Source organism: Rattus norvegicus, chromosome 17, assembly GCF_036323735.1.
Source record: "Rattus norvegicus strain BN/NHsdMcwi chromosome 17, GRCr8, whole genome shotgun sequence".
Lineage (NCBI taxonomy): Eukaryota > Metazoa > Chordata > Mammalia > Rodentia > Muridae > Rattus > Rattus norvegicus.
In genome coordinates this window covers 62,389,771-62,404,948 of record NC_086035.1, presented here as the reverse complement: position 1 = coordinate 62,404,948, position 15,178 = coordinate 62,389,771, and the positions used below count along the sequence as shown (strand labels likewise).

Sequence of the window (15,178 nt, the reverse complement as noted above, 5' to 3'; positions counted from 1 at the left end):
GGCTAATATCCACTTATCAGTGAGTGCAAGAGAAATCTGTTTTTCTGTGATTGTGTAAACTCACTCAGGATGATATTTTCTAGTTCCATCCATTTGTCCATGAATTTCATGAAGTCATTGTTTTTCATAGCTGAGTAGTACTCCATTGTGTAGATTTACCACATTTTAAAAAATCCATTCCTCTGTTGAAAGGCATCTGGGTTCTTTCCAGCTTCTGGCTATTATAAATAAGGCTGCTATGAATTCAGTGGAGCATGTGTCTTTGTTGTATGTTAGAGCCCCTTTGTGTAGATGACCAAGAGAGATATATAGCTGGGTCCTCAGGTAGTGGAATATCCAATTTTCTGAGGAACCTCCAGACTGAATTCCAGAGCGCTTGAACCAGATTGCAGTTTCACCAACATTGGAGGAGTGTTCCTCTTTCTCCATATCATTGCCAGCATCTGCTGTAACCTGAGTTTTTGTACTTAGCCATTCTGACTGGTCTGAGGTAGACTCTCAGGGTTGATTTGATTTGCATTTCCCTGATGAGTAAGGAAGTTGAACACTTCTTTAGATGCTTTTTGGCCATTCAATATTCCTCAGCTGAGAATATTTTGTTTATCTCTGTACTCTATTTTTAATATGGATATTTGGCTCTCTGGAGCCTAAGATCTTGAGTTCTTTGTATATTTTGGATATTAGCCCTTTATCAGATGTAAGATTGGTAAAGATCTTTTCCCAGTTTGTTGTTTGCCATTTTGTCCTAATGACAGTGTCTTTTGCTTTGCAAAAGCTTTGCAGTTTTATGAGGTCCCTTTTGTTCATTCTTGATCTTAAAGCATGAGCCATTGTTGTTTTGTCCAGGAAATTTTCCCCAGTGCTCATGTGTTCAAGACTCTTCCCCAGTTTTTCTTCTATTAGTTTGATGTGGAGGTCCTTTATCCACTTGGACTTAAGCTTTGTACATGATGATAAAAATGGATTGATTTGCTTTCTTCTACAGGCTGACCACCAGTTGAACCAGCACCCTTTGTTGAAAATGCTATCATTTTTCCATTGCATAGTTTTATCTCCTTTGTCAAAGATCAAGTGATCATAGCTATGTGGGTTCATTTCTGGGTCTTCAATTCTGTTCCACTGATCTACCTGCCTGTCTCTGTACCAATACCATACACATTTTGTAAGTGTTGCTCTGCAATACAGCTTGAGGTAGGGGATCGTGATTCCCCCAGAAGTTCTTTTGTTGTTGAGTATAGTTTTTGCTGTCCTGGGTTTTTTTGATATTCCAAATGAATTTGCAAATTGGTCTTTCTATCTCTAAGAATCGAGATGGAGATTTGATGGGGATTGCATTTAATCTATAGATTGCTTTTGGCAATATGGCCATCTTTACTATATTAATCTTGCCAATTCTAGAGCATGGAAGATCTTTCCATCTTCTAAGATCTTGCTCAATTTCTCTCTTCCATGACTTGAAGTTCTTGTTACAGAGATCTTTCACTTGCCTGTTTAAAGTCACAGCAATCTACTTTATACTATGTTGGACTATTGTGAATGGTGTTATTTCCTTAATTTCTTTCTCAGCCTGTTTATCCTTTGAGTAGAGGAAGGCTACTGATTTCTTTAACTTAATTTTATATCCGGACACTGGGTAATGCTGAAATTTTTTATTGTGTTAAGTAGTTCTCTGGTGGATCTTTGGGGTTGGTGAACTACACCATCATATCATCTGCAAATAGTGATATTTTGTTTTATTCATTTCCAATTTGTATCCCATTGACCTCCTTTTCCTCTCTGATTGCTCTGTCTAGGACTTCGAGTACTATATTGAAGAAGTAGTGAGTGGGAAGTCTTTTCTAGTCCCTAATTTTAGTGGGATTGCTTCCAGTTTCTCTCCATTTAGTTTAATGTTATCTACTGGTTTGCTGTGTATTTCTTTTACTATGTTTAAATATGGACCTTGTATTCCTGATCTTTCCAGGGCTTTTATCATGAAGAGGTTTTTAATTTTGTCAAATGCCTTCTCAGCATCTAATGAAATGACCATGTGTTTCTTATATTTGACCTTGTTTATATAGTGGATTACATTGATGGATTTTCGTATATTAAACCATCCCTGTATTCCTGGGATGAAGCCTACTTGACCATATGAATGACTGTTTTGATGTGTTTGTATTTTCGGTTTCCAAGAATTTTGTTGAATATTTTTGTCTCAATATTCTTAAGGGAAATTGGTCTGAATTTCTCTTTGTTTGTTCGGTCTTTGTGTGGTTTTGGCATAAGAGTACTTGTGGCTTCATAGAAGGAATTTGGTAGTGCTCCATCTGTTTCTATTTTGTAGAATAGTTTGGACAGTATTGGTATGAAGTCTTCTATGAAGGTCTGATAGAATTCTGCACTGTTCCCATCTGGACCTGGGCTCTTTTCGTTTGGGAGACTTTTAATAACTGCTTCTATTTCTTTTGAAGTTATGGGGTTGTTTGGCTGGTTTATTTCTTCCTGATTTAACTTTGGTACCTGGTATCTGTGTAGAAAATTGTCCATTTCCTCAAGATTTTCCTGTTTTGTTGAATATAGGGTTTTGTACTAGGATCTGATGATTTGTTAATTTCTTCAGATTCTGTTGTTATGTCTCCCTTTTCATTTCTGAGTTTGTTAATTTAGTTACACTCTCTGTGACCTCTGTTTACTGTGGCTAAGGCTTCATCTATTTGTTGATTTTTCTCAAAGAACCAGCTCCTGGTTTTATTTATTCCTTATATAGTCTTTTTCATTTCTACTTGGTTGATTTCAGCGCTGAGTTTGATTATTTCCTGCCTTCTACTCCTCTTGGGTTTATTTATTTCTTTTAGTTCTAGAGCTTTTAGGTGTGCTGTCAAGGTTTTGACATCTGCTCTCTCCTGTTTCCTTTTGCAGGCTCTCAAAGCTATGAGTTTTCCTCTTAGTACAGCTTTCATTGTGTTCCATAAGTTTGTGAATGTTGTACCTTCATATTCATTAAGTTCTAAGAAGTCTTTAATTTATCTTTATGTTTTCCTTGACTAAATTGTCTTTGAGGAGAGCATTGTTAAACTTCCATGTATATGTCGGCTTTCTCTCATTATTGTTGTTATGAAGGCCAGTCTTAGTGCATGCTGTTGTTTTAGGATGCATGGGATCACTTCTATCTTCCTTTATCTGTTGAGGACTGTTTGCAGCCAATTATATGGTCAGTTTTGGAGTAGGTTCCACTAGGTGCTGAGAAGAAGGTCTATCCTTTTGTTTTAGGATGGAATGTTCTATAAATATCTGTTAAATGAATTTGGTTTATAACTTCTGTTAGTTTCTCTATATCTGTATAATTTATGGTTCCATGATCTGTCTAGTGATGAGCATCGGATGTTTAAATCTACTGTTTTCATGTGATGTACAATGTGTGTTTTGAGCTTTAGTAGGGTTTTTTGATGAATATAAAGGCCCTTGCATTTGGAGCATTGATATTTAGGATTTAGAATTCATCTTGGTGGATTTTTCCTTTGATGAATATGAAGTGTCATTCCTGATAATTTTTAATGACTTTGGGTTGAAAGTCAATTTTCTTTGATGTTAGGATGGCTACTCCAGCTTGTTTCTTTAGGCCATTTGCTTGGAAATTTGTTTTCCAGCCACTTATTCTGAGGTAGTGTCTGTCTTTGTCACTGAGGTGTGTTTCCTGCATGCAGCAAAATTCCTTAACCCTAGTTTTCCTGATTGTTCTCTGAGCTTGAGGGAGCAGTCCTGACTTCCTAGATTAACAGCTACCCCTGATGGTGTGAACTAGTAAAGTCTCATTTATTATTCCGATCAACAGAGTATTTATATTCTGTATGTATATCCTATGAGAACAGTATTCAATTACAAGGAAAATTCATAGATGGAAAAAAGCATGTTTTCCAAAAAGGTACATGAATAATAACATGTGAAGTAAACTTACTCCTATCTGTTACACGTGGAGGGGCAACAAACCATGGTTTAATGCAGCATTTACTAATTTGGCCTTATTTTTCAGAAATTGTACAACAATGGTTCTACATCTGGATATTTCTCTCAATATCATGAATTATCGTATTTTTTCCCAATGGTTTTCTCTGTAACACAGCTTAGCTTTTGAGCAGATGTGCTGACGCAGCCTTTGACTCATTACACTGGCATAGAAGACTGACAGATCTCTGAATTTGGGGCAAGCCTCGTCTACAGAAATAGTTCCGTTCAGCCAGGGATTCACCAAAAAATCTTGTCTCAAACAAACCAAAAACAAACAAACAGATAAACAGATAAAAAAACAAAACCAAACAGCCCTCCTATCCCCAAAATAATGTAGCACTTATTTTACCTTGTTATTTTGCATATAAGAGAAGATATTCTCCACAGGTAGATACACATGTGATGAGACAAATTACTTACCTATCTTGATATTATGTATCTTCAAATAGCTTAGTAAAACATACTTAGTGGTCATAATTTACTAAAGAACACAGTACTAATTTATTCTTGGAGACATCTTAATATGTGACATATATATACTAAGAGAAGTCATATACACTCCATAGACAGTGAAGTGTTTCCGGAGATATAATTGTATAAATTGTCTCCTTATGTAGTTCAGCCTTTCTCCCCATTTGGCCCATTATTGCAATTTCAGTAACAGATAAAATTTAATTGTTAAATAGCACAATTTATTTTGATATTAGAATTGCCAGCTATCTTCATTTTAGGCTTTATGGCTATGAGAGTCCTATTGTAACAGCTGTTGACTACAGTTTCCACAGAGTCATAGTAAATATATGGAAGGGAAGAAACTTTCATATTTCCTATTTGATATTTCATATTTCATATTTGAGCATAGTGCAGGACTGCAGAATTGCAGGATTGCACAGCATGTTTTGGACTACAACTAACATATTTATCTTCCATTTAGGCCCAGAAGTTTAGAACCCAGTCACGAACAGATGCTGCAAGTAGAGAAGAGGACATGCTGGAGCAGCTAGAGAGGTACAATGAAAACCAATATGGCCAGGAAATTGAGAGGCCATAAAGGAAATAAGCAATACAAGATGAAGTCATAGCATTTCTGATAAGAGTCCTTTCTGGTGGCGTTGAAAAGTTCTTGCCTGAAGTTGTTTGAATTATGTAACTGCATGCTGGGTTGATGTTCACCACTATGCAAGCTTCATATGTTCATTGAACACATGCACAAAAGTAGAAATGCATACTTTTAACCTTATCTCAAAACTTGCTGTGTGGACAACATTGCACAGCCAGAAAATTTATGGTTACCAAGCCATTCACTTGAATAATTGTAGAAAAGTATCTAAATATTTAAGGAGTTCTGTTGTGTTTAATTTATCTGTGAGCCTAATTATTTTACAATATGATTTTCAGATCGAAACATGACTTTCTGCAGCTAAAAGTTACAAAAGAATGTCAAACAGAAGAATTAAAACAGCCTCAGATGACTTTGGGTGGTACAAGTTGGGTAAGTGAGTTGTATTCAGAATACCATTTTTCTTTTTCAAGTGGGGCTGTATAGTAACATTTCAGGCACCATGAGAAATGTCTCAAGACCAACAGCAGGTATATTCACTCTGAAAACATATGTGCAAAACTCAAGTGAACACAAATGAAACAATGAATAAATTTCACAATTTTGAAATGTACATTTAACAAATTAGATTTAGCTAATCATTTGTGTGTATTGTCACATGACTGCCCTAGTGAGTATGGAGGAAAGATAACACCTTGTGGAACTTGGTTCTTTCCTCACACTGTGTATGTTCCTGAGAATAAACTGTAATCAACAGGGAGGCTTGGTATCAACCACCTATACCCAGGAAGCTATGTTGTCCATCTGAAATATACATACATATACATATATTTTATTGAATCTCTAATAATTTTAAAACTGATGTCATCTACTTGTGAAACTCACCTATAGGAATGCTTTTTTTAATTAATTTTTGTTTTTATTTTTTATTAGGTATATTTCTTTACTTACATTTCAAACCTTATTCTGCTTCCCAGTTTCCTGTCCATAAGCACCCATTCCCTCCCCTCCCTCACCCCCACCGGGTAGTGAACACTATAGACCCCTTATTGCCCCCTCCATACTCCATTGCACTGGGGGTCCAACCTTGGCAGTACCAAGGGCTTCCCCTTCCCCTGGTGCCCCAACAAGTCTATTCTTTGCTAGATATGCAGTTGGAGCCCTCAGTCAGTCTACATATAGTCTGTATGTAGTGGTTTAGTCCCTGGAAGCTCTGGTTGGTTGGCATGTTGTTTTCATTTGGTTGCAAGCTTCTTCAACTCTTTCAATACTTCCTCTGACTCCCCCCAAGGATGCCATATTCTCAGTTCAGTGGTTTGCTGCTAGCAGTGACCTCTGTATTGGAAATGCTCTTGACATCTCTCTCAGAAGAGACCTATATCGGTCCCTTTCAGCATGCCTTTTCTAACTTCATCATTCTTATGTAGTTTTGGTGGCTGTATATAATTGGGCAACATCTGGGGTAGGCATTGAAGGGCCGTTCTTTGAGTCACTGCTCTAAACTTTGCTTGCATATCCCTTCCTATGGATTATTTCCCACCTTTTAAGGAGTGGGAGCATCTCCATTTTGGTCATCCTTCTTCTTGTTCTTCCTGTGGCCTGTGGATTGTATCTTGGGTAATTCTAGCTTCTTGGGTAATTCTAGCTTTTTGGCTAATATCCACTTATCAGTGAGTGTAAGAGAAGTCTGTTTTTCTGTGATTGTGTAAACTCACTCAGGATGATATTTTCTAGTTCCATCCATTTGTCCATGAATTTCATGAAGTCATTGTTTTTCATAGCTGAGTAGTACTCCATTGTGTAGATGTACTACATATTTTGAATCCATTCCTCTGTTGAAGGGCATCTGGGTTCTTTCCAGCTTCTGGATATTATAAATAATGCTGTTATGAAAACAGTAGAACATGGGTCATTGTGGTATGTTAGAGTATCTTTTGTGTAAATGCCCAAGAGAGATATATAGCTTGGTCCACAGGTAGTAGAATATCCAATTTTCTGAGGAACCTCCAGACTGATTTCCAGAGTGGTTGAACCAGTTTGCAGTCTCACCAACATTGGAGGAGTGTTTCTCTTTCTCCACATCCTCTCCAGCATCTGCTGTCACCTGAGTTTTTGATCTTACCCATACTGACTGGTCTGAGGTGAAATCTCAGGGTTGATTTGATTTGCATTTCCCTGATGTGGAAGGAAGTTGAACATTTCTTTATGTGCTTTTTGGCCATTCAATATTTCTCAGCTGAGAATATTTTGTTTATTTCTGTACTTCATTTTTAATATGGTTATTTGGCTCTCGGGAGTCTAAGTTCTTGAGTTCTTTGGATATTTTGGATATAGCCCTTTATCAGATGTAAGATTCGTAACGAACTTTTCCCAATCTGTTGTTTGCCATTTTGTCCTAATGACAGTGTCTTTTGCTTTGCAAAACCCTTGCAGTTTTATGAGGTCCCTTTTGTTGATTCCTGATCTTAGACCATGAGACTTTGATTTTTTTTTTCAGGAAATTTCCCCCAGTGCCTATGTGTTCCAGACTCTTCCACACTTTTTCTTCTGTTAGTTTGATGTGGAGGTCCTTTATCTACTTGGACTTAAGCTTTGTACATGGTGATAAAAATGGATTGATTTGCATTCTTCTGCATGCTGACTGCCAATTGAACCAGGATCCTTTGTTGAAAATGCTATCAGTTTTCCATTGTATGGTTTTAGTTCCTTTGTCAAAGATCAGGTGATCATTGCTTTGTGGGTTCATTTCTGGGTCTTCAATTCTGTTCCACTGATCTACCTGCCTGTCTCTGTACCAATACCATTCACATTTTATAACTGTTGCTCTGCAATACAGCTTGAGGTAGGGGATCGTGATTCCCCCAGAAGTTCTTTTATTGTTGCGTATAGTTTTTGCTGTCCTGGGTTTTTTGTCATTCCAAATGAATTTGCAAATTGCTCTTTCTATCTCTATGAAGAATCGAGTTGGAGTTTTGATGGGGATTGCATTTCATCATAGATTCCTTTTGGCAAAGTGGCCATCTTTACTATATTAATCCTGACAATTCATGAGCATGGAAGATCTTTCCATCTTCTGAGGTCTTCCTCAATTTCTTTCTTCAGAGACTTGAAGATATTGTCATACACATCTTTCACTTGCCTGTTTAAAGTCACACCAATCTATTCTATACTGTTTTGTTGGGCTATTGTGAGGCATGTAATTTTCTTAATTTCTTTCACAGCCTGTTTATCTTTGAGTAGTGGAAGGGTACTGATTGTTTAAGTTAATTTTATATCCCAAACCTTAATAATGTTGAAGGTTTTTATTGAGTTAAGTAGTTTTCTGGTGGAACTTTTGGGGTTGGTGAAGTACACCATCATATCATCTGGAAATAGTGATATTTTGTTTTCTTCCTTTCCAATTTGTATCCCTTTGACCTCCTTTGGCTGTCTGATTGCTCTGGCTAGGACTGCAAGTACAATATTGAAGAAGGAGTGAGTGGGAAGTCTTTTTTTCATCCCTAATTTTAGTGGGATTGCTTCTAGTTTCTCTCCATTTAGTTTGATTCTCTACTGGTTTGTTGTGTTTTGCTTTTACTATGTTTAGATATGGACCTTATATTCCTGATCTTTCCAGGACTTTTATCATGAAGAGGTTTTTAATTTTGTCAAATGCTTTCTCAGCATCTAATGAAATGACCATGTGGTTCTTATCTTTGACACTGTTTGTATAGCAGATAACATTGATGGATCTTCGTATATTAAACCATCCATGCATCCCTGGGATAAAGCCTATTTGATCATGATGAATGACTGTTTTGGTGTGTTTTTATTTTCAGTTTCCAAGAATTTTGTTGAATATTTTCGTGTCAATATTCATAAGGGGAAATTGGTCTGAAGTTCTCTTTGTTGTTGGGTCTTTGTGTGGTTTTGGCAAGAGAGTACTTGTGGCTTCATAGATGGAATTTGGTAGTGCTCCATCTCTTTCTATTTTATGGAATAGTTTGGACAGTATTTGTATGAGGTCTTCTATGAAGGTCTGATAGAAATCTGCACTGATCCAATTTGGACCTGAGCTCTTTTTGTTTGGGAGACTTTTAATAACTGCTTCTATTTCTTTTGAAGTTATGGGGATGTTTAGCTGGTTTATTTCTTCCTGATTAACTTTGGTACCTGGTATCTATGTAGAAAATTGTCCATTTCCTCAAGATTTTCCTGTTTTGTTGACTATAGGGTTTTGTACTAGGATCTGATGATTTGTTAATTTCTTCAGATTCTGTTGTTATGTCTCCCTTTTCATTTCTGAGTTTGTTAATTTAGTTACACTCTCTGTGACCTCTGTTTACTGTGGCTAAGGCTTCATCTATTTGTTGATTTTTCTCAAAGAACCAGCTCCTGGTTTTATTTATTCCTTATATAGTCTTTTTCATTTCTACTTGGTTGATTTCAGCGCTGAGTTTGATTATTTCCTGCCTTCTACTCCTCTTGGGTTTATTTATTTCTTTTAGTTCTAGAGCTTTTAGGTGTGCTGTCAAGGTTTTGACATCTGCTCTCTCCTGTTTCCTTTTGCAGGCTCTCAAAGCTATGAGTTTTCCTCTTAGTACAGCTTTCATTGTGTTCCATAAGTTTGTGAATGTTGTACCTTCATATTCATTAAGTTCTAAGAAGTCTTTAATTTATCTTTATGTTTTCCTTGACTAAATTGTCTTTGAGGAGAGCATTGTTAAACTTCCATGTATATGTCGGCTTTCTCTCATTATTGTTGTTATGAAGGCCAGTCTTAGTGCATGCTGTTGTTTTAGGATGCATGGGATCACTTCTATCTTCCTTTATCTGTTGAGGACTGTTTGCAGCCAATTATATGGTCAATTTTGGAGGAGGTTCCATTAGGTGCTGAGAAGAAGTTCTACCCTTTTCTTTTAGGATGGAATGTTCTATAAATATCTGTTAAATGCATTTGGTTTCTAACTTCTGTTAGTTTCTTTATGTCTCTGTATAATTTCAGTTTCCATGATCTGTCTAGAGATTATAGTGGGTATTAAAATCTCCTACTATTTTCATGTGATGTGCAATGTGTGCTTTGAGCTTTAGTAAGGTTGGTTTGATGAATGTAAATGCCCTTGCATTTGGAGCATTGATATTTAGGATTGAGAACTCATCTTGGTGGATTTTTCCTTTGATGAATATGAAGTGTTCTTCCTGATCTTTTTTAATGACTTTTGGTTGAAAGTCAATATTGTTTGATGTTAGGAAGGCTACTCCAGCTTCTTTCTTCTGGCCATTTGCTTGGAAAGTTGTTTTCAGCCATTTATCCTGAGATAATGTCTGTCTTTTTCATTGAGGTGTGTTTCCTGCATGCAGCAAAATTCCTTAACCCTAGTTTTTCTGATTGTCTCTGAGCTTGAGGGAGCAGTCCTGACTTCCTAGATTAACAGCTACCCCTGGTGGTGTGAACTAGTAAAGTCTCATGGATTAGTCAGATCATCAGACTCTTTATACTCTGAAAGTTAAGAACAATCCTATGAGTACAGTATTCAATAACAAGGAAAAGCCATCGATGTTTTCTAAAAATGTACCTGAATAACAACAAGTGAATTAAACTTACTCCTATCTGCTACACGTGGAGGAGCAAAAAAAAAAGTGTTATGGAGCACTTACTAATTTGGCCTTGTGCATCAATGGTTCTATATCTGGATATTTCTCTCAATATTATGACTTATCGTGTTTTTTCCCAATGGTTTTCTCTGTAACGCAACTTAGCTTTTGAGCAGATGTGCTGACATAGCCCTTTGTCTCATTACACAGGCATTGAAGACTGACAGATCTCTGAATTTGGGGCAAACCTCGTCATTTAGAAATAGTTCCATTCAGCCATGGACTCACTAAAAAATCTGGTCTCAAACAAACCAAAAAACAAACAAACAAACAAACAGATAAACAAACAAAAACAAACAGCCCGCCTATCCCCAACATAATGTAGCACTTATTTTACCTTGCTTTTCGCATATAAGAGAAGATATTCTCCACACGTCGATCGATACACATGTGATGAGACAAATTACTTACCTATCTTGATGTTATTTATCTTCAAATAGCATTTAGTAAAACATGCTTAGGGGTAATAATTTCCTAAAGAACACAGTAGTAATTTATTCTTCGAGACATCCTAATATGTAACATATATTAGTATAAGTCATATTCACTTCATAGTCAGTGAAGTGTTTCCTGAGATATAATCGTATAAATTATTACCTTATGTAGTTTGCCATTTCTCCCCATTTGGCCCATTATTGCAATTTCAGAAACAGATAAAATTTAATTGTTAAAAAGCACAATTTATTTTGATATTAGAATTGCCAGCTATCTTCATTTTAGGCTTTATGGCTATGAGAGTCCTATTGTAACAGCTGTTGACTACAGTTTCCACAGAGTCATAGTAAATACATGGAAGGGAAGACACTTTCATATTTCCTGAGAGAATTGAGCATAGTACAGGACTGCAGAACTGCAGGATTGCACAGCATGTTTTGGACTATGACTAACATATTTATCTTCCATTTATGCCCAGACGCTTAGCTCCCAGTCACGAAAAGATGCTGCAAGTAGAGAAGAGGACATGCTGGAGCAGCTAGAGAGGTACAGTGGAAAGCAATATGGCAAGGAAATTGAATGCCCATAAAGGAAATAGCAGTACAAAATGAAGTCATAACATTTCTGATAAGAGTCCTTTCTGGTGTCATTGAGAAGTTCCTGCTGAAGTTGTTTAAATTATGGACCTGCATGCTGGGTTGGAGTTCAGCAGTATGCATGCTTCATATGTTCAATGACCACATGCACAGAAGTAGAAATGCATACTTTTAACCTTATCTCAAAACTTGCTGTGTGGATATTATTGCACAGCCAGAAAAATGATGGTTACCAAGCCATTCACTTGAATAATTTTAGAAAAGTATCTAAAATTTTCAGGAGTTCTGTTGTGTTTAATTTATCTGTGAGCCTAATTATTTTACAATATGGTTTTCAGATTGAAACGTGACTTTCTGCAGCTAAAGGTTAAAACAGAATGTCAAATAGAAGAATTAAAACAGCCTCAGATGACCTTGGGTAGTACAAGTTGGGTAAGTGAGTTGTATTCAGAATACCATTTTTCTTTTTCAAGTAGGGCTGTATAGTAATATTTCAGGCACCATGAGAAATATCTCAAGACCAACAGCAGGCGTATTAACTCTGCAAACATATGTGCAAAACTCCAGTGAACACAAATGAAAGAATGAATAAATTTCACAATTTCGAAATGATACTTTTTACAAATTAGATTTAGCTAATCATTTGTGTGTATTGTCACATGACTGCCCTAGTGACAATGGAAGAGAGACAACAACTTATGGAATTTGGTTCTTTCCTCACACTGTCTGTGTTCCTGGGAATGAGCTCTGATCAATAGGGAGGCTTGGTGTCAACCACCTAAACCCATGAAGCTATCTTGTCTGTCTGAAATATACATACATATACATATCTTTTGTTGAATCTCTAATAATTTAACACTGATGTTTTCTATTTGTGAACTTCCCCCATAGGGATGATTTTTTTAATTAATTTTTTGTTTTTTTATTAGATATATTTCTTTACATACATTTCAAACCTTATTCTGCTTCCCAGGTTCCTGTCCATAAGCACCCATTCCCTCCCCTCCCTCACCCCCACCTGGTAGTGAACACTATAGACCCCTTACTGCCCCCCTCCATACTCCATTGCACTGGGGGTCCAACCTTGGCAGTACCAAGGGCTTCCCCTTCCCCTGGTGCCCCAACAAGTCTATTCTTTGCTAGATATGCAGTTGGAGCCCTCAGTCAGTCTACGTATAGTCTGTATGTAGTGGTTTAGTCCCTGGAAGCTCTGGTTGGTTGGCATTGTTGTTTTCATTTGGTTGCAAGCTTCTTCAACTCTTTCAATACTTCCTCTGACTCCCCCAAGGGTGCCATATTCTCAGTTCAGTGGTTTCCTGCTAGCATTGACCTCTGTATTGGACATGCTCTGGATGTGTCTCATGGGAGACCTATATTTGGTCCCTTCCAGCATGCATTGTCTATGTTCATCAATCTTATGTAGTTTTGGTAGCTGTATATAATTGGGCACATGTGTGGCAGGCTTTGAAGGGCTATTATTTGAGTCACTGCTCTATACTTTTCTTGCATATCCCTTCCAATGGATTATTTCCCCCCTTTTAAGAAGGAGTGGGAGCATCCTCATTTGGTCATCCTTCTTGAGCTTCTGGTGGCCTGTAGATTGCATCTTGGGTAATTCTAGCTTTTTGGCTAATATCCACTTATCAATGAGTGCAAGAAGTGCAAGAAGTGTGTTTCTCTGTGATTGTGTAAACTCACTCAGCATGATATTTTCTAGTTCCATCCATTTGCCTATGAATTTCATGAAGTCATTGATTTTCATAGTTGAGTAGTACTCCATGTGTAGATGTACCACATTTTTGGAATCCATTCCTCTGTTGAAAGGCATCTGGGTTCTTTCCAGCTTCTGGCTATTATAAATAAGGCTGCTATGAACACACTTGAGCATGTGTATTTGTTGTATGTTAGAGCATCTTTTGTGTAAATGCCCAAGAGAGATATATAGCTGGGTCCTCAGGTAGTGGAATATCCAATTTTCTGACAAACCTCCAGATTGATTCCCAGAGTGGTTAAACCAGTTTGCAGTCTGTCGAATATTAGAGGAGTTTTCCTCTTTCTCCATATCCTCACCAGCCTCTGCTGTCACTGGAGTTTTTGAACTTAGCCATTCTGACATGTCTGAGGTGGAATCTCAGGGTTGATTCGATTTGCATTTCCCTGATGAGGAAGGAAGTTGAACATTTCTTTAGGTGCTTTTTGGCCCTTCGATATTTCTCAGCTGAGAATGTTTTGTTTATCTCTGTACTCCATTTTTAATATGGTTATTTGGCTCTCTGGAGTCTGACTTCTTGAGTTCTTTGTATATTTTGGATATTAGCCCTCTATCAGTTGTAACATTGGTAAAGATCTTTTCCCAATCTGTTGTTTGCCATTTTGTCCTAACGACAGTATCTTTTGCTTTCCAAAGGCTTTGCAGTTTTATGAGGTCCCTTTTGTTGATTCTTGACCATAGAGCATGAGCCATTGTTGTTTTGTTCAGGAAGTCTTCCGCAGTGCCCATGTGTTCAAGACTCTTCCCCACTTTTTCTTTTATTAGTTTGATGTGGAGATCTTTATCTACTTAAGCTTTGTACATGGTCATAAAAATGGATTGATTTGCATTCTTCTACATGCTGACCACCAGTTGAACCAGCACCCTTTGTTGGAAATGCTATCAGTTTTCCATTGCATGGTTTTAATCTCCTTTGTCAAAGATCAAGTGATCATAGCTATGGGGTTCATTTCTGGGTCTTCAATTCTGTTCCACTGATTTACCTGCCTTTCTCTGTACTAATACCATACACATTTTATAACTGTTGCTCTGCAATACAGCTTCAGGTAGGGGTTCGTGATTCCCCCAGAAATTCTTTCATTGTTGAGTAGAGTTTTTACTATCCTGCTTTTTTTGTTATTCCAAATGAATTTGCAAATTGTTCTTTGTATCTGTACAAAGAATCAAGTTGGAGTTTTGATGGGGATTGCATTTAATCTGTAGATTGCTTTTGGCAAAATGGCCATCTTTACTATATTAATCCTGCCAATTCACGAGCATGGAAGTTCTTTCTATCTTCTGAGATCTTCCTCAATTTCTTTCTTCAGAGACTTGAAGATATTGTCATACATATTTTTCACTTGCCTGTTTAAAGTCACACCAATCTATTTTATACTATTTTGAATTTTGTGAAGGGTATCATTTCCTTAATTTCTTTCTCAGCCTGTTTATCCTTTGAGTAGAGGAAGGCTACTGATTTTTTTTTTTTTTTTGGTTCTTTTTTTCGGAGCTGGGGACTGAACCCAGGGCCTTGCGCTTCCTAGGTAAGCGCTCTACCACTGAGCTAAATCCCCAGCCCCCTGATTTTTTAAGTTAAATTTATGTCCCAACAGTTGATAATGCTGAAGTTGTTTTGGGTTAAGTAGTTCTCCTGTGGAACGTATGGGGTTGCTGAGGTACACCATCATATCATCTGCAAATATGATATTTTGTTTTCTT

The 15,178-nt window shown here is 37.1% G+C and overlaps 1 protein-coding gene across 17 annotated transcripts in view; it reads left to right on the top strand.

The window, feature by feature from the left end:
* The window catches only part of LOC103690071 (interaptin-like), a 280,846-nt gene that overhangs the window by 187,753 nt on the left and 77,915 nt on the right, over positions 1–15,178 (top strand). For all 17 annotated transcript variants that reach the window (XM_063277012.1, XM_063277026.1, XM_063277025.1 and 14 more), the window contains 4 exons: positions 4,919–4,992; positions 5,383–5,476; positions 11,592–11,659; positions 12,048–12,141. In XM_063277012.1, coding sequence (XP_063133082.1) covers positions 4,919–4,992; positions 5,383–5,476; positions 11,592–11,659; positions 12,048–12,141 — 330 coding nt within the window. The remainder of the gene's footprint in view (positions 1–4,918; positions 4,993–5,382; positions 5,477–11,591; positions 11,660–12,047; positions 12,142–15,178) is intronic.